At 41.7% G+C, this 21,258-nt stretch overlaps 1 protein-coding gene and 1 non-coding gene across 2 annotated transcripts in view; one reads left to right on the top strand and one right to left on the bottom strand.

The window, feature by feature from the left end:
- st (scarlet) overlaps positions 1-21,258 on the bottom strand; it is a 580,386-nt gene that overhangs the window by 63,946 nt on the left and 495,182 nt on the right. The window contains exon 7 of the mRNA XM_067141853.2: positions 16,022-16,214. Within this exon, the coding sequence (XP_066997954.2) occupies positions 16,022-16,214 (193 nt within the window). The remainder of the gene's footprint in view (positions 1-16,021; positions 16,215-21,258) is intronic.
- TRNAS-CGA (transfer RNA serine (anticodon CGA)) lies at positions 20,326-20,399 on the top strand. Its single transcript has one exon. It is a non-coding gene; the product is annotated as a tRNA-Ser (tRNA).

Raw genomic sequence — 21,258 nt, 5'->3', positions numbered from 1 at the left:
TAGAAAGGTGCAATTACTGCTTTTGTCCAATCTGAAGGTACTTTACCAACACTCCACGCTAATTTTACTACTCTATGAAGCCATTTCATCCCTACCTTCCCACTGCACTTCACCATTTCAGGTCTAATTTCATCTATTCCTGCAGCCTTATGACAATGGAGTTTATTTACCATCCTTTCCACTTCCTCAAGCATAATTTCACCAACATCATTTTCCTCCTCCCCATGAGCTTGGCTTTTTGCAACACCACCATGATGATTTCCTTTTACATTGAGAAGATGTTCAAAATATTCCCTCCACCTCTCCAGTGATTCCCTGGGATCTATTATGAGTTCACCTGAATTACTCAAAACACTGTTCATTTCCTTTTTCCCTCCCTTCCTAAGATTCTTTATTACTGTCCAGAAAGGTTTCCCTGCTGCTTGACCTAGCCTTTCCCGGTTATTACCAAAATCTTCCCATGACTTCTTTTTGGATTCAACAACTATTTGTTTCGCTCTGTTTCTTTCATCTACGTACCAATCCCTGTCTGCCTTGGCCCTTGTTTGGAGCCATTTCTGATAAGCCTTCTTTTTACGTTTACAGGCTGCTCTCACTTCATCATTCCACCAAGATGTTCACCTTTTCCCATCTTTATACACAGTTGTTCCTAGGCATTCCCTTGCTGTTTCTATTACAGCATCCCTGTATGCCACCCATTCACTTTCTATATCCTGAACCTGCTTACTGTCTGTTGTTCGAAACTTCTCACTAATCATATCCATGTACTTCTGTCTAATTTCCTCGTCCTGGAGACTTTCTACCCTTATTCTTTTGCAGACAGATTTCACTTTCTCTACCCTAGGCCTAGAGATACTTAGTTCACTACAGATCAGATAGTGGTCTGTATCATCGAAAAAACCTTGAAAAACTCGTACATTCCTAACAGATTTCCTGAATTCAAAGTGTGTTAAGATATAGTCTATTATGGATATGGTACCCCTAGCCTCCCATGTGTAGCGGTGAATAGCCTTATGCTTGAAGAATGTATTCGTAACAGCTAAACCCATACTAGCACAGAAGTCCAGCAAACGCTTCCCATTCCCATTAGCTTCCATATCTTCCCCACATTTACCAATCACCCTTTCGTATCCTTCAGTTCTATTTCCAACTCTCGCATTGAAATCGCCCATTAGCACTATTCTATCCTTGCTGTTGACACTGACCACGATGTCACTCAATGCTTCATAAAACTTGTCAACTTCATCCTCATCTGCACCCTCACATGGTGAATACACGGACACAATTCTTGTCCTAATTCCTCCCACTGACAAATCTACCCACATCATTCGCTCATTTACGTGCCTAACAGAAACTATGTTGCGTGCAATGGTATTCCTGATAAAGAGCCCTACCCCAGACTCTGCCCTTCCCTTTCTAACACCCGTCAAGTACACTTTATAATCTCCTATCTCTTCCTCATTATCTTCCCTTACCCGAATATCACTTACTCCTAGCACATCCAGATGCATCCTATTTGCTGACTCAGCCAGTTCTACTTTCTTTCTTCCATAAGCCCCATTAATATTGATAGCTCCCCATCGAAATCCATTTCGTTCGCCAAGTTGTTTCCAAGGAGTCCCTCGCCTGTCAAATGGGAGTGGGACTCCATTACTCCCATAGGTCCGAGGCTTGCTTAAAGTGTTCTGAGCTCGGTAAATTCATGAAGCAGGATGCTGCCCTACTTGCACATAGTCCAAGTGAGGATCTCTCCTTTAACGGGTTATGGACCACCGGTGAATTATATAGTCCTAGCCGCCTGAGCACAAGGAGGGCCACGACTCAGAACATGTCCGAGATGCCCACTCCCATTCCATAGCAACTGGTATCCCGACTCTCAGGACCACTTACTAGGCCACTCAGCCGTTGCCCATGGTTCACGAACTAGGTGTCAAATATGGTATAATTCAAAATATTTCACGTATACGGATTGGGATTGTGTAGAAGTTGTTGAAGTTGAAAAACTAAGTCCCCACAACAACGAAGGTACTCGACCGAATTTCCGACTCCTTTCCTTTATTGCCAAAGAAAGTTATTTGTAAAACTCAGGGGTTTAACTGAAATAATCTTGGACTTATTCAAAACTGGAGGAACATATTTTTGAGACTATACCATTAATCGTACCCACGAATTCTTGCACACGTTAAATGTATAATATTTAAAGATTTAAATCTCTCAAATTACTAATCAATTTCCACAATCTTAATACATATAATAGATATAAAAGGTAATGGAGTTTTCATATCGATTTTTATCAGATATCGGTGCTGCCATCTACATACACTAAATTCCATGTCTTAGATTTTAAATAAGAAGTGGCCTTCAAACAATACACCCCTATGGGTTTTTGACTGGAGGAGGGTGGAGGGTGAGGAATGATGACAAACATACTCACTTCTATGAAACCATTTGAATTACGAAGTTAAAATTTCAAATCATGTTTAATAACAGAAAGTTTGAGACAAATTTATATTTAAATGGGGTTTAAGATCCGAAAACAGACATATTCATTCCTTCCTCCTAAACCGTTTAACTACGAAGACAAAATTCCAAATAGCGGTATATATTTTAAATCCTAGGTGTGAATTAGGAAGTATTTTTGAAACAGCCCGCCCTTAAGGTGTTAAATGGAGTTATCTCAGCAAACAAAATTATTCGTCCCTCGAAAACCATTTAACGTACAAATTTGTAATTTTACGAGAAGGTTGTTCGTTTATGTACTAGATGTAAAATATCACATACTTAAAATTATTTCTTCCCCAAGGGATTTAGATGGTAGTTGACTCCCTAAAACACAGTATCCCTTCTTCTGAAACCGTTTGAGGCACGATCTTAAAATTTTATATGAAGGGTAGTCTTTTATGCCGTAGATATTAAGTAAAATTATTAAAACATTTACCGCCTAAATAACGTTTATTCACACACATACACACACACACACACATACATACATACATACATACATACATACATATCTTTATTACCCACCCTAGTATACACCATCGGCTTACAGGTAATAAAGACAGAACGGAAAAAATTGCCACTACATCACTCTTAAAACTACTTAACTAAATTAACTACCTCTACGTCTACACAGTAACATCCCACACGTGCGCCGGTAGCCAACACACATGCAGGATACCATCGCACTACAAACTACCCTAATCACCTTCTCCTACCCACCACCTAAAATTTTAGTAGACTGGTCGTTTCGTCAACCCCAGTATGGAACACAAGCCCATGAACCCTTTGACGCAGCCACCAGCCTCGCCACGTGAGATCTGATACCATATCTCACCTAAATTTGATGACGATGTGTTCCTTCCCTATCTTGCGTGACAAGCCGCCTGTATCTGAAACCAGACCAAGCACGATGCCTGCCAAGCTCTTCCTCTGTGTACGACACACCTACTCTGATCCATTGTCAGCGCATTTCCTTCCCTCTCCTTTTTCTTCATGTGCAGACATGCTTAAGCCTAACTTCCATGGGATGGGTCAGGTCCCCACCCCTCCCTCTTCCCTTGATACGTCACTCCCCTTCACATACTTTCAAAATTTTCATTTTACCAAACCTTTCTACTGTACTACACTACCCACCTCGACTCACATAATTTTCTATTCCACACACATTCACTTACATCACCTCCTCAACACACATAGTCCTAAACAAAAAACCCTTTGTACCACACCGCATTTACACACAAACAAATAGTTTGCCTTCCAAGTCAATACGTTCACTCAGTCTTTTCACAAATATTCTCTTCTTGTTTATCTTATGGCTCCCACCTAAACAAACCAGTAATCTACAGCATCAGACACATCAAAACGATTTCTTACCCAACCAGTTTGTTCACTTATATTTTCCCATTTCTTTCCATTTTATTAAACTTGAGACTTAAACATCAACTCTCCATCATTTTACATCCCTCATAACATGTCTAAAGCAATTTAACTTTTTTGACAGTATTACCTACTTTCGCAGTTTCCAAACTGCCAACATTTTCTCCTTAACTACGGTCTCACTTAATATATATCTTAATTACTATTACATACACCTTCTTTCTCCTCCCTCATCTCACATATACCTTTGAACAATCCATTTTTTCACACCTCACTTACATACAAACAAACATTTATTCCAATTCAAGTCCATTCGTTCACTCGGTTTTCTCACAACTTTTTTTTACTAGCTTCTAACTAAACATCATTCCATCCCATCAACGATAAACTTCAAACTATATACCAACTTCTTAAACTTACACTACCATCAGAGCCTCCTCAACCTACCCTTATCTCCACTCCTGCCTAATTTACTCAGCTTTTTCGTTTTTACGAACTCTTTTCATAAACACATCTACTCTCTTATTCCTCATGTCTTAAATATACTACACCCTCCCATACTACTACTCATTGATCTACTTCCCAACAACTTGCCCATGGCGGATCACCATTCCACAGGGCAAGGTGTTCTCCCCTTTACCCTAACACTACAGCCTCCTTCTGATATCATGGTTACCATGATACCCTTCCTGCAACTGCTCAGAGCGGATATCCATTCCTTTGAGCAGAATGCCTTCCCCATTCACCCCTCAGCATGAACCACTTTATCTGAACAACCCCTGTTATTCCCTCAATTTTTTTAGAAATCTCGCTCTAGCCACATTTAAGAATTTCGCTATATTCGTTCCTTTCTCCCACTCTCTGCATAACCAAGATGTCATCTTGTAGCTTTTCCCTACCCTATCCACCTCCTTCTTACTTAGTAGTTTAATCTTAATCTCTTCCAAGGCTCGACACTCATTGAAAATATGCAGGTCCGTCTATCTCTCTCCACATAACACACATCTATCCTTATTCTCACTTCCTACCCATCCCCTGTTTCTCGGAACTCCCAATATCCAGCAATACAAACCTCTCTTATCCCTTCTACCCTCGAACTCAGTTTTTGGGTTTATTACTTCCACCAATTAATTTAATACTGATAAAGAGACTCTCTCTCTACATTCCCTTATCAAACGCTATCTTTCTATATCAAGTAGCCTTCCCTTTATCCTCTCCCACACCCATTTATTCCTACCTCCCCCAACCATCTCCATATACCCCCAGTCCAATCTGTTGCAACCATTTTTTGCACTTATTCACCCAATAACCTTCATTCGTCATATCTTTTTGAAAATTCAACGTTTCCTGTAATAATAACCCACCCTTCCCTTCCTCTAATCTAATCCAATACTTAAACACCCTCTTGGCTATTTCAACCTCCATCGATTCTTTGCAGACTAATCTAGCACCGGCATTAGCTGAACAGTTTGGGACGCCCATCATGAACTTACTAAGTTTCGCTATTACCTTGTTTAGTTCACCCCTACCTTTCTTCATCCCCCATACTTCCCCTCCAAATAGCATTTTGCCCATTACCAGTGATTTAAACACTTTTTTCTGAATTTTGTATTGAACATCTGGAAATTTCTTTTATAGTACCCCCGCTAGCGCAAGCGCTCCTCGTCCCTTTAATTTAGCCCTCCTACACTGTTCTTTCCAGGGACTATTCTTACTCATTATTACACCTAGATACTCAATTTTTCCCTCTGGTCTAATTTCTTCCTGATCTAGCTTCCAGACTTCCTTATTCTTTCTCCCACCCCTTTTCCTACAAACCATTATCTGAGTCATTCTTACATCTACTCTGAGAGACCACTTCCTAGTATACTCAATTACCTTGTCCAATTCTTTTTGCAATCCACTTACCGTCAATGCCAAAAACAATAGGTCATCCGCGAATAATAACCCCGGGACCTCCATTTTCCCTCTCCAAGGACATTGCCAATTCTCTCCTCCATGGCCCTCTAAAATATTATTTATAAATAATATAAATCATATCAGAGATAGCTTACACCCTTGTCTCACCCCGCTATTCGATTAAAAACACTCACTCATCCTTCCCCCCTGCAATTTAATCATCACAAACGCTTCCTCATATACTGATTCTATTGCCCCTCATTTTCTTCGACATTCCAACCTCCCTTAATCTCACAAATAGCGGCTCCCTATTAACCGTGTCGAAGGCTTTTTAAAAAACAATCGCTGCTACATATAATTTACTCCCTGCTATCCTCACATACTTTGTCATTAAGGTGTCCAGAATCCAAACATTATCAACTGTATTCCCTTCCTAAATCCATTTTGAAATTCGGATATCTTCCCATACTGTTCCGCCCAATTTTTATCCTATTCGCCAACGCGTCTAGGAGTGTAGTTCCTCTATAGTTGTTAGGATCGATACCGGCCCCTTTATTTTTATAAATTGGGCATAATACACCCTTCCTCCATTACCTCGGGAAATTTCCCCGTTTCCAACAACCTATTGAAACATTTTACAATCCCCTTCAGCATCGGTTCATTTGCCCAAACCTCCTTCAACACTTTATTGGAAATACCGTTCACACCTCTTGCTGCCTTGGGTCTTGCATTTCGTAATACTCACAGTACTTCTTGCCTTAATGTCTCCTCATCCAATATTTGAATTTCTACTTCCAATCGACTTCCTACATATAACTTGTCTATTTCTCTACCCGAATTCCCCTCTCCTTCTAAAAGCCTTTTAAAATGCGTAACCCACCCGTTTTCTTCTATTTTATCACCCTTACCACCGGCTTCTTTCTTCTAATCTTATTTATATACTCCCATATCCTCTCAAACTTCTTCTCTCTACAATATCTATTTATTTGTTCAATTTCCGCCTCCTTCCACCCTCTTTTCTTCTCATTCAGTACCTCCTTGTATTCCCTTCTCAATTTATAATATTCCCTCCTCTTTTCTTGCTCCCCCTCCTTCCTAAACTCCGCTAGGGCTCTCATTACAACCTCTCTGGATAGCGATCCATGTCATTTCCCTCTGCCGCCCTTTCAATTCCTATCTTTAATATTTCTCCCTCCTCTTTCAAATCCGGCCTCAATTTCTCTTTCTCATTATAATACTAGACATAATTCCATACTCCATTACTATATCTCTCCCTACTTAACTCCATCTTGCCCTTCCCCTCTTCAACCACAGTTCTCAGTTTTATTTTAATAGGCATATGTTCCGTTAACCCACATTCTAGCACCCCAAAACTTATTATTCTCCTTAACGCTATCTCTGAGCTTATTCCTATATCCACTACACTCCCTCCATTTGTTGTATTATACGTCAAATTTCCCATACTATCCCCCTTCATCCACCCATTTAAAATAAATAAATGTTCTAGAGCACATAACTCTAATAACCTTTTTCCATAACTATTTACATCTTTATCCTTACGCTTTCTTTGCAGCCCCCGTCCGTTTTTACTTCATTCCCGTACACCGGTACTCTATTGCTCACTCTCGCATTCCAATCCCCAAATTAAATCATCCAGTCTTCTACATACAGCCCTTTAATTGTGTTTATTTCTTCAATCAGTTCGTGAAAGAAATGTTTATTTTCATAAACTGAATCGCACGGGTGGTTATAAAGCAGGGCCAGACAAATTGCTTCCGATGCCCCCTTCCTCATTTTTACTCTCAGCCACACTACCCTCTCAACCCCACTCTGTACTATCTCCACCCATTCAGCTACCTCGTTTCTTATTAAAAGTACTATGCCCCCTGGGTTTCTGCCCCTCTTCCCTATTTTTTCCTTAACACGTTCACTACTCTATAACCGTCCCATGTAATTTCAACCCCTTTTCCTATCCACGTCTCCACTAAAGCAATTATCTCAAATTCTTTCACTAAATCCACAATTCCCTATTCCCTAACTTCCCCATCAACCTCTCAATATTCAGCACGCCTATCACTATCTCTAGTTATTTATTTCCTTCTCCTCCCTCTCTATGCTTCTGCGATTCATCACTTCCCCCCTTACTTCTCGTAATTCCTCCTTGTGGCTCCTCCCCATCCCTCTCCATTTCCCTCCCTTTCTTCTCCGTACCTCTTTCCCCTTTTCGGTGTCGCAGCCTTTTTTTTCCTCACCATAGATTTTTTAAACTTAACGATCTCCCCTTATTTAACGCCTGATTTCTCTCCGAGTTTCTTTCTACATTTCTCTTATTCGGGGAGGTTGAGTCACTACCCTGACTCCTTTTTCCTCCCATCACCTCTTCACTACCTAAATTCACTTCACTTCGGTCTCGTGTCATATTTGTTGATTCATTCCTTCCTGCGTTGTTCTGACTCACCTCCACCTGACCGCTGACACCACAGTCCCGTCTTCTCTGTTCTTTCCCCCCCACTGATGACATCCTGCTCTCGAACTCTGCAACTCATTTCCTCATCACATTTTTCCATCCTCAGCAGTTACTCCTGTGTCCACGATCGGGACCAATTTCTGCCTGAAGTCACCAAACACCTCCCCACTATATTGGCTCGCAATCCCTGCGCTATAGCCCGCCACATGTGCCGTTTTAAGATATCAAACCGCAACCTGTCTTCTTTCTCTGTCTCAGCCTTCAAATAAATGTTCGATCCCTTCAAATTTCTGGCATTCCTCAGAATTATATGAGCCGTCAGGGTTGAAATTAATCTAATCTTCACCGGCCTATGACCCTTGTTCCGAATCTATATATATATATATCATCTATATCTACTTCAGAGAAGTTCATTTCATTTTATTCGAAAGTATGTCCGCCACTTTCAATACTAACTCCACTTTTGATTCTACTCCTTCCTCTGGTACACTGTACACGAACACATTTTTTCTTGCTGATTCGTTCCTCCCTAGCCTCACTTCTCTCTTCATTGCTGTCAATTCTTCTTCCAGTACCAAGATCTTCTTTTTCAAACTCCCTACCTCATCTTCTATCTCCACTAACTTGTCATTTACCCCTCCAATTTCTTCTTTTATAAACATTTTCAAGTCCTTCATCTTCTTCATTTGGGTTGCCCGGTGTTCCTGCATCATTTCCTTTATTTTTTCTCCTTTGCTCGCATCCTTCACCACTCTCTTGATCTCTTCAAGCTCCTCCCAACCGAATGGTCCCCGATTTGGATCCGGGTTCTTTTCTATACCTCCTACCACCAGCAACATCTCAATAACCGTCACACACAGCAGAATTTCCAATAGTCCTTTAGAACCACTAATTTGTTTCCCCCTCTTTTTCCCACCTTTGTTCCAACACCACCTTGCACCATGGCATCTTCCAATTCTTATCCTGTATTGCTGTAGCGTTACTCCCATCTTGTACTCCACAGATCACTCACACGTCCGCACTTCCCGCTGTCTCGCTCGTGACTGATTAACTTTCATTCACCCATTACTGTACAACGTACAACATCTAAATGTCGCAGGTTGATCGGTTTTACATCTTAGAAGTTAAATAAGGGTTTAAGACATTCCAATTCTTCTATACAGGGTTCAAATATCTGTTATATTAGACAATTAATAATCATTACCCCAAAATCCGTTTGACGTACGAACAGAGGGTTTATTTTACAGGTTCAGTCGACAGTAGACTCTCCAAAATGTAAAATTTTGAAAAATAACTTTCAATTTTAAACCTTAGCGAAGCACGGGTATCTTGCTAGTATGTAATAAATGTAATGGAGGCCTAATACTATCTGTGGTTGGAGATTTGTTGTACACGAAAAGGCACGTACCTTACCTTACTCCTCCCTTATGAAGATATCTGATGATCAACCATGACGTCATATGTTAGCGCATGCGCATAGTTTTCAGGGTCCTAGCAGAAAATCCAGTGTGCTCCCTGCATTGTCAGTCAAATCGAACAGCTATCACTGTAACAGAATTCCGAGTCCGGCCCCGCGGTGCAGGGGGCAACGCGTCCGCCAGTCACACGGCGGCCCCGGGTTCGAATCTCGGCCGGGTCAGGGGGCTTTTAATTGTAAATGATTCATATCCCTGGCCTGGGGACTCGGTGATTGTGTCGTCCTTAACGTTCCTTTCCTCACATTCAACACTCTACACTTCCGCAATTCCAATTACACGCAGGTCCCTATCATATGGTGAAAGTAGTGGCAAAAGGTCTATAGAGGTCGACGCCATGAACAACTATCATTTTTGAAAAAACGGAACTCCGATATAAATCGAATGCTTTCGATCGATTGATGAAAACAGGTCGAAACAAAGAAAACTATTTTAAATTATCCATGAATGCGCGAATATGCATCAGAACCGGATGCACTTGAGAGCCCACTGCCACTGCTATTTTATACAAATTCCAGGATCAAGTTTCTGCTGCCGACCTTCGGAAAGAGCAGAAGCACATTTTGTCCCAGTTCTTTAATTTCACTGAATTCAGCCTCAAGTACGGAAATGTCCTATTCCAGCACTTTTTAATTCCTTTCTCAATTGAAGATTTACTGCTATGGTGTTCGCTCGTGTTTACATTTATGGTGGTATGAGACACAATGCTCTTCTTATGAATTCTAATTTCAATTCTTACCTACCCTTCATTGTTTCCCTCACAACTGATCTTTTCACTACCTGATAACCACAAAGTGGCTCTGCGTTGGCTTTATTCTGAGCTTTGACTGTAGACCAAGGAATCACGAACATAATCCATGGTATCAAAATGATCTGAACACATAGAATTATTCGGGCTTGGATGAGTCTGCTCTTTTGCAAAAGTAAACCCATATGTTGTTGTTGTTTGAGTCATCAGTCCATAGACTGGTTTGATGCAGCTCTCCATGCCACCCTATCCTGTGCTAACCTTTTCATTTCTACGTAACTACTGCATCCTATGTCTGCTCTAATCTGCTTGTCATATTCATACCTTGGTCTACCCCTACCGTTCTTACCACCTACACTTCCTTCAAAAACCAACTGAACAAGTCCTGGGTGTCTTAAGATGTGTCCTATCGTTCTATCTCTTCTTCTCGTCAAATTTAGCCAAATCGATCTCCTCTCACCAATTCGATTCAGTATCTCTTCATTCGTGATTCGATTGTTCCATCTCACCTTCAGCATTCTTCTGTAACACCACATTTCAAAAGCTTCTATTATCTTTCTTTCTGAGCTAGTTATTGTCCATGTTTCACTTCCATACAATGCCACGCTCCACACGAAAGTCTTCAAAAACATCTTTCTAATTCCGATATCAATGTTTGAAGTGAGCAAATTTCTTTTCTTAAGAAAGCTCTTCCTTGCTTGTGCTAGTCTGCATTTTATGTCCTCCTTACTTCTGCCATCGTTAATTATTTTACTACCCAAGTAACAATATTCATCTACTTCCTTAAAGACTTAATTTCCTAATCTAATATTTCCAGCATCAACTGCCTTCGTTCGATTGCACTCCATTACTTTTGTTTTGGACTTATTTATTTTCATCTTGTACTCCTTACCCAAGACTTCATCCATACTATTCAGCAACTTCTCGAGATCTTCTGCAGTCTCAGATAAAATAACAATATCATCGGCAAATCTCAAGGTTTTGATTTCCTCCCCTTGGACTGTGATTCCCTTTCCAAATTTCTCTTTGATTTCCTTTACTGCCTGTTCTATGTAAACATTGAAAAGGAGAGGGGACAAACTGCAGCCTTGCCTCACTCTTTTCTGGATTGCTGCTTCTTTTTCAAAGCCCTCGATTCTTATCACTGCAGACTGATTTTTATACAGATTGTAGATAATTCTTCGTTCTCGGTATCTGATCCCTATCATCTTCAGAATCATAAATAGCTTGGTCCAATCAACATTATCGAATGCCTTTTCTAGATCTACGAATGCCATGTACGTGGGCTTGTCCTTCTTGATTCGATACTCTAAGATCAGACGTAAAGTCAGGATTGCTTCACGTGTTCCTACATTTCTTCTGAAGCCAAATTGATCTTCTCCCAACTCAGCTTCAACTTGTTTTTCCATTCTTCTGTAAATAATACGTGTTAAAATTTTGCAGGCATGAGATACTAAACTAATGGTGCGGTAGTTTTCACACCTGTCAGCACCGGCTTTCCTGGGAATAGGTATAACAACATTCTTCCGAAAATCGGATGGGACTTCTCCTGCCTCATACATCTTGCACACTAAATGAAATAACCTTGCCAGGCTGGTTTCTCCTAAGGCAGTCAGTAATTCAGAGGGAATGTCATCAATTCCAGGTGCCTTGTTCCTATTGAGGTCACTCACAGCTCTGTCAAACTCTGACCTCAAAATTGGGTCTCCCATTTCATCAGCATCCACAGCCTCTTCATGTTCCAGAACCAAATTATCTACATCTTTACCTTCATACAACTCTTGGATATGCTCCTGCCATCTTTCTGCTTTGTCTTCTTTCCCTAGAAGTGGCTTTCCATCTGAGCTCTTAATATTCATACACCTAGATTTCCTTTCTCCAAAGGTTTCCTTGATTTTCCTGTATGCAGCATCTACCTTTCCCAGGACCATACAGCCTTCGACATCCTTGCACTTCTCCTTCAGCCATTCTTCCTTAGCTACGTTGCACTTTCTATCCACTTCATTCTTTAATCGTCTGTATTCTTTTCTGCCCTCTTCATTTCTAGCATTCTTGTATTTTCGTCGTTCATCAATCAGGTCTAGTATCTCCTGAGTTATCCACTGATTCTTAGTTGATCTTTTCTTCCTTCCTAACATTTCTTCAGCAGCCCTACTGACTTCATTTTTCATGACTCTCCACACTTCCTCTATAGTGTTTCCTTCAACCTTTTCATTTAGTTCTTGAGCAACATGTTCCTTGAAACAATCCCTCACACTCTTTTCTTTTAACTTGTCTAGATCCCATCTTTTTGCATTCTTTCCTTTCTTCAATTTCTTCAACCTCAGATGGCATTTCATGACCAACAAGTTGTGGTCAGAGTCCACGTCTGTTCCTGAGAAAGTTTTGCAATCCAACACCTGGTTTCTGAATCTCTGCCTAATCATAATGAAGTCTATTTGATACCTTCCAGTGTCTCCAGGTCTCGTCCACGTATACAGCCTTCGTTTGTGGTGTTTGAACCAAGTATTGGCAAGGACTAAATTATGATCAGTGCAGAATTCAACCAGCCGAATTCCTCTTTCGTTCCTTTGTCCCAATCCAAATTCTCTTACTGTACTACCTTCTCTTCCTTGGCCTACCACTGCATTCCAGTCTCCCATCACAATTAGATTCTCGTCACCTTTTACATATTGTATTGAATCTTCTATCTCCTCATATATTCTTTCGATTTCTTCATCATCCGCTGAACTAGTAGGCATATAGACCTGCACTATCGTGGTTGGCATTGGTTTGGTGTCTATCTTGACGACAATAATTCTTTCACTATGCTGGTCGTAGTAGCTTACCCGCTGCCCTATTTTCTTATTCATTATTTAACCAACTCCTGCATTTCCCCTGTTTGATTTTGTGTTGATAATTCGGTAGTCGCCTGACCAAAAATCTTGTTCTTCCTGCCAACGTACTTCACTTATACCAACTACATCTAACTTTAGCCTATCCATCTCCCTTTTCAGATTCTCTAACCTACCACAACGATTCAAACTTCTAACATTCCACGCTCCGTCTCGCAGAATGTCAGTATCCATCTTCCTGATGATCGCCCCCTCTCGTGTAGTCCCCACCCGGAGATCCGAATGGGGGACTAGTTTACCTCCGGAATATTTTTACCCGGGAGGAAGCCATCATCAGTACATCATTCATACAGAGAGAGCTGCATGTCCTCGGGAGTTAGTTACGGCTGTAGTTTCCCGTTGTTTTCAGCCGTGTAGCAGTATCAACACAGCTAAGCCATGTTGAGTATTATTACAAGGCCGTATCAGTCAATCATCTAGACTGCTGCCCTTGCAACTACCGAAAGGCTGCTACCCCCCTTTCGATGAACCATTCGTTAGTCTGGTCTCTCAACAGATACCCATCCGATATGGTTGCACCTGCGGCTCGGCTATCTGCATCATTGGGATACGCAAGCCTCCCCACCGCGGCAATGTCACATGGTTCGCAGAGGAGGTAAATCCATATATCGAGAACAATATTTTCTTCTCTTTTTACTGGGAAATCTGTGATATGGTACAATTTTATTGATATGCATCTTACCTCTGTTTTTAAACGTTGCAGGCATTTTAACGCATTAGTTGTACACAAAACAATCGCAGAAATCAACACTCGACTCGCTGAACGCTACTGCTTGATGTCACGAGTGGGAGAGGGGTGTACACGCAGGCACAGAAATGGTGTCCCGATATAAACAAAGCATGGCCTCCTCGCTTAACGCACTTCTGCAGGTAGACAGCCCGCTACAAAACTTTTGTGATTGAAATGGGTACAGTGACGGATGTATAGCAATACACACACTGCGCCTTCAGCACTACCCGTTCAGTCCCTTTCCCTCCTCTCTGTACAGGAGAGGCCTTCAACACTACTCCTTCACTCCCTCCCTCCTTTTCAGTACTGGAGTGGGCCAGTGTTGATTGCTTACGTTGGGACACCATTTATGTGCATGCGTGTACTCGTCTGCCGGCATTTGACGTCATTTGCTACTATGTACCTTCATATGGCACCCGCATTAAGGTTGTTCAATTAGAAAAGGATTTTGACAGATGCGGTCGTGACGAGAACATGTTTTATACAATCTGCTTTACGTCGCACCGACACAGATAGGTCTTAATGAGACCTGGAAGAAGACAGCCACCAGTCAAAAAACTAACGTCTGCAACAGTGAGCTCGGAGACTCTGCTGAACGGGAGCAGAGGAAAACCTGCTTTCTGAATAGCTTTCTCTTCCTGCTCGAAAAAACTTGCTGATGTTTGCGACTATGTTCCTTCCGTAGCTTCGAATAGTCAAACCACGCATGCTCTGTTTTTCGGAATTCCCCGCGATTTTTAGAATTCATGGTTCAAACTCGCGCGAACAACACACACATAAGTAAAATAACACGAAACTTGAAATAAAGAAATAAAACCTAACACTAATGCTAAATCCCTCGAATACTTAAACCTGTAACTTGAAACACACGAATCAAAGGGAATGGCAAAAATAACACTTAAAAACAATACGAGAAAAGGGACGCAGGTAACATAATGTACACTTTTATGAAAAGCGACAGCATCATATGGAAAGGCACGAGTAAATAACAGCTGTTGTAGCGATCGCAGTGCTCAAATGTCAAAAACACTTCTCTTATTGGACAGCCTGTAGCTATCTTGTTGCAGACCAAGAACGTTTGAAAATCCGTAAGACAGAGCCATCCTAAAATGCTACACAAGGTCCAGTCATCCGTCGTTCGAGCACACACCTCCTCCCAGACCTCGACGCGGCAGTGTGTGTTTGCTTCTGTAACCATGCTCCTTGCTTGAATGACGTGTGTCATTGTTGACATTGTGGTCGTTACTGAATTCGAATGAGCAATACTCCAGTTTGGCAATGTTCTTTCTCTTGAAGGATGATAACAGACAAATCAACATATTTTTATACATCCTAAGTTAATATACATGGCTACGTCTGCGTTTTACAAAACTGGTAACTTTCAAAACACCGGGTATTAATCCGTTTAATAGTTTTCGATGAGCTGTTTACAACATAAAGCTTATTTGAGAAAAATAGATACATTAAAGAAGTTACTCGAGATCCCAGGCCGGTGGTATTTCAATGTGTTCAAATATGTCAGCCTCGTGTCGATAGATTTACCGAAATATTACAGAACTCCCGTGGGACAAACTCTGGCACCTTGGTGTCTCCGAAAACCGTAATAATTTTTAATCGGGAGTAAAATCAATTATATCATTATAACGATCGGGTCGCTACTAGTATGGAAATGTTGGGCCGTTATTTTAGCTCGAAATGGTATTTTGTTAAGTTTTATAGTGAATGAATAATACTTTCTTCCACCACTTCTTGCCCTTCTTCACACACTCCCCAACCCTTCTTCATTTTTAAATATTTGTCACACGAAAGCAAATAATCTTATGTGACTCCTAGTGGTAAACGGATGAGCACAAAATAATGCCTGTGAACTACCTCTACTCAAACTCATACACATGGAAGCGACTATTCAAACATTATCTCCGTACTCACTTCGGTGGAGGATCCAAGATGACACTGAAGCCGGACGTACACGTCAACCTCATGAGCGGCATCACTCACTGCGTAGTGATCACAGAGTCTCTTGATGGCACGGCGACTGGTCTCTTCAGAGCCCGGCACTACTGCCAAAGTGCGGATGAAGAACTCAGCGGGGTTGTACGATCTGGGACACTGGTAGCCTTGACTGAAACAGTATACAGTTCTCAGTGTCCAAATTGTTATTTGCGTGTTAGGACAGTGGCAATCTTGGCTGAAACATCAATATAATAGTTAGGCAGTTCTCAGTGTCTACACTATCACTTGAGTGTTAATATGATGATGGTCTTGGCTGAAATATCAGCAATATAGTTAGACAGTTTTCACGGAGAGTGATAGTCTTGACTGAAACGCTAACATTAGAATTACGCAATTCTCAGAGTGCAGACTATCACTTGAGTTTTAGGACAGTGGTAGTCTTGACAGAAACACCAACGCTAGAATTAGACAGTTCTCAGAGTCAAATAAATGTATCCTATGACTGAGAGGGCCGATGACCTTCGATGTTAGGCCCCTTAAAACAACAAGCATCAGCACCTAGGACCGAGAAGGTTCCGTTGGTGACATTCACCACTGTTAGCTGTACTTTTAGGATGGTCATGATTGGGGTGTTAACCCACTTCTCTTCTCAACTAAGTTACCGGAGGCTGAGTACCCGACGTATCAGTCAGTGGCTGAGCACGAAGTATGCCTTGAATCAGTCAAGCGAGTAGCTACTATGATGTCTGCTCCAAGACCTACAAGGAACCTACATACGTACGATGTCGGAAGTGGAATTTTTAGTTAAGACCATTCGTAAGAGCTGTTAATGGCAGTAAAATGTTACATACTAATGATTCACCATGTGAAAGAGGAAGTGAATCAACGGGAGGTGCAGAGGGAAACCTTCTATGGAATTAATTTGGTACACCTTAGAAAGAGAACGACATAGACAAAAATGTTCAGAATAAACGTTTAACTTGCACAATGAGCAGGGAATGAAAAATCACACAACACAGTGACTACAAAAGTTCACGCCAGCAAGATCAAAGGTGAACTCCATGGGAGTTGTGTAGTTTCCAGCACGATCAGCTCGATACCTACCCTTATAGAATGCATAGATAATCGTATTAGTGTAAAGTGATGAAAAAAACAGAAAATGATTGCATGCAATCGAATGCGAGCGAGTCTGTCGTGTTGTTTATCAGGAAACAGGCTATTCTTCATAGCACAGAGATAGTGCGATATATTCTGAAGGCACGAAAGAAACAGTATGAATTTCAAGGTTACATAATTTTCAAGAGGGCAGTGTACGATAAAACGGCATGACTTTTCTACGCAGACCATGAGTCAATTAACAGCAACAGTTTTCATCACTACTTTATGTTTAGATGATTTTACATGCATTCTCTCCATCTATTCCTCTTTCTTGACGCATGGAGTATTTTTATCTTCTGTATCTTGGCACACGCCAGAGTAAAATGTAGCTTCCACTTCTATGACGTCCTTTCTGTGAAGTGTATCAAATACATTCCATAGAAGGTTGCACCTCCCGCCATTCATTTTCTGTCGTTCTCCTGTGCAGATAGAGAATCATTAGTGGCTGATATTTTGCTGTCACCATTATTAGAACTGACAATTTCTAAAGGTCCTGACTTGACATTGCACTTCCAAACTCGCACTGAAATAGCTACCTTGTTAGACAACTGAAGGGAGGCAAGACACTCTGTAGGCACATCCCTAAGGTTGGGGAATCGAAAAACCTTACAACAAGGACAGGATGTAGCATCACACGCGGGTGCTGAGAAATGAACCACGAAAGGTCCGTTCAGACTTAAGTACTCGTACATCTTCCATAAACAAAATAATATTGAAGAGACAATATGATGAACCAGTACAGTACTCGAATTTACCGATCATTGCATTAATAACAAGGACAGGGAGAGTAATAAATTACAACCACGTTTCCAAGAATAGATAGTTCGAAGATAATATCGTTCACATTTTGGATACCATTTTGAACAACGTAGGCCTAATTCATATAGGAGTTCTGAAATTGTAGGCAATGTTTCAGGCTACTGAGGCGAGTCACCTCTTTTCACCATTTCTTCCTCTCCACTATATGCTGACCTCATTCCATGTTTCACAAGATGTCAACAGCCTAGAGTGTCTTACATTTTCCCATATCATATCCTTCCTCCTTTATCGCTCTAACATGAGGACAACGAGTTCTGTTAGAGGACTGAAAGGACTAGGTTAACTGATACGATTCATGTCATAGTAGTTATCCAAACAAATAGTGGAACAGGACAACTTCCAGAGTCTATTGCAGCCTTGAGTACTACACCACACAAAGATATTCAACGTACAAACCGTTATGATGACAGAGATTGGCCTGCGAATTCATTCCAGGCAAGTACCGATTTCGTACCTTCTTTCAATTTTGTCCAAATACTTACAGCTTCATACATTACTGCAGGCGTCAGATTGACACAAGGTATGCCGAGCTGAGCAGCTGACCTTCTGACCCCAACTTGGCAGGTTCGATCCTGGTTCAGTCCGGTGATATTTGAAGGCTCAAATACGTCAAACTTATGCCGGTAGATTTACTTGTACGTAATAGAACTCTTGCGCGACAAAATTCCAACACCTTGGCGTCTCCGAAAACCGTAAGAATAGTTAATGGGACGTAAGATCAATAATTTGTGGCGGCGTCCACCATTTCACATGTGGCCTTGGGAGGAGCAAGCTAATCTGGATCGGTAGCGAGTGACGTCGCTGAGTTAGGGCTCCGCCCTCTCGCCACTGCTACCGACAAATCAGAGACGAGTCAGGCGCGCCTCTCTGCCACAACTATTATCGTCACCTCTTTAGCTCACTGGAGAGATCTCAGCGGTGTAAGAAAGAGCTGGAAGGTGTAACCAGAGTACTCGATTTCCAGACGACTCCAGGAGTTTGTCCTCGTCCTAAGTAGCTGGAAGGCCGGATGGCTGAAGCGGTCCAGTTTGGTTTCAGTTCTGCCAGCGATCCAGACTGTTCAGTTCTGGTGAGCGTGGATGAGTGCTCTGGAGCACAGGAAAGCTGTTAGTGAAATGACGGAGCATGCGAACAGTGCAGCTGAGTGACGAGGGACAGTGAACGAAGTCTGCCATATATGTGCAAACTTTGCACCACGTACAGATTTGTGAGACTGCGCTGCGTGCGCGTAAACAGTGAAGTGTGCGGCCGCTACTGTTGTATAGTGAGTTTAATCGTGAACGGCCGTAGGATCCAAGTGACGGTTGCAGAAATATGTATAGTGTAATTGTTTCAACTTATAACGTCTGAATGAATAACTGATGTGAATGAACGCAGAGAGAGCAGAGAGAGCGTAAACTAAAGCAATTGTGTGCTTGTCTAGTTGTGTAAGTAATTATTAGAGTTAGTTAATGAATATTAGAGTAATCGCTACAAGTTGTGTATTTATTTAACTTCTACCTGCCTCCACGTTACAATATCGTTATGATTAACTTCGGTCTCTATTGCACTAGTGAGTTTAGGGCCTCTCACTCTCTGATTTTCTAAGTTCTTATATTTGTCTCTGTAATTTATTTCACAAGTTATGCACATCAACAGGAGTTTGCTATATATTACGCCTCTCAAGTTAGAAGAAAAGGAAAGGAAAATATCATGTTACTGGCGCGCTAAGAATGAGTTAAGGCAGCAAGACTCTTAAAAGTGTACTGTTCAATATTTCATTTATTTTCTTTCAGCAACCTAGAGCGGGTTCATCACTGCTTCCCTTCACAGCAATCAGATTGCACCCCATATCACTCACACTATCTCATAATGAGTTGAAACATGGTGGATCAGGAAACAAGGGTAAAAATGAAGTTCGTAGTTTGATCAGGTTTGTATGGCGTAAGAGCACACCTGAATGTGCTGCAGGTTAACACTACGTCAGTGTGCAGAACGGTTAATGTGTACACAGGTCGTAATCGAAACAGACTTTCAACCTATTAGGTCGTGTTACGTACATTTAGTACGTGTTGAAGGGATGTCAAGTACAGAACAAAAATGGCCAACCAGACACCAGTGGGATCCGAACCCACAACCTCCCGATTTCGCGTCGGTTGCTCTACCAATTGAGCTATGGTGGCCTAGGCCATCTTTGTTCCGTTAGAAAGGATCTAAGCTACAGGTCTGGCACTACTGCCACCACACTGTAGAGTGCGTGCAAGTCTCCCGTTGTGGGCCAAGTCAATGAATATTGAATTTTCCAACAGAACAAAGATGGCCTAGGCCACCATAGCTCAATTGGTAGAGCAACCGACGCGAAATCGGGAGGTTGTGGGTTCGGATCCCACTGGTGTCAGGTTGGCCATTTTTGTTCTGTACTTGACATCTCTTCAACACGTACTAAATGTACGTAACACGACCTAATAGGTTGAAAGTCTGTTTCAATTACAATGCGGTCGTGAAAATTCAATATTCATTGTACACAGGTCGCATTGCTGCTTGATGACATAACAGCACTGTGAAGTGAGTTACTGTGAACACAGGTCGCATTGCTGCACGATGACACTACACCACTGTACACATGAGTTACTGTGAACACAGGTCGTATTGTTGCACGATGACACTACACCACTGTACACATGAGTTACTGTGAACACAGGTCGTATTGTTGCACGATGACACTACACCACTGTACACATGAGTTACTGTGAGCAGAGGTCGTATTGTTGCACGATGACACTACACCACTGTACACATGAGTTACTGTGAACACAGGTCGTATTGTTGCACGATGATACTACATCACTGTACACATGAGTTACTGTGAGCACAGGTCGTATTGTTGCACGATGACACTACACCACTGTACACATGAGTTACTGTGAACACAGGTCGTATTGTTGCACGATGACACTACACCACTGTACACATGAGTTACTGCGAACACAGGTCGTATTGTTGCACGATGACACTACACCACTGTACACATGAGTTACTGTGAACACAGGTCATATTGCTGCACGATGACACTACACCACTGTACACATGAGTTACTGTGAACACAGGTCGTATTGTTGCACGATGACACTACACCACTGTACACATGAGTTACTGTGAACACAGGTCGTATTGCAGCACGAGGAGGCTACATCACTGTACACATGAGTTACTGTGAACACAGGTCATATTGCAGCACGAGGAGGCTACATCACTGT

This window comes from Anabrus simplex, chromosome 2 (assembly GCF_040414725.1).
Source record: "Anabrus simplex isolate iqAnaSimp1 chromosome 2, ASM4041472v1, whole genome shotgun sequence".
NCBI lineage: Eukaryota > Metazoa > Arthropoda > Insecta > Orthoptera > Tettigoniidae > Anabrus > Anabrus simplex.
Note: the sequence above shows the minus strand (reverse complement) of the source record. Positions and strands in the feature narration are given on the sequence as shown.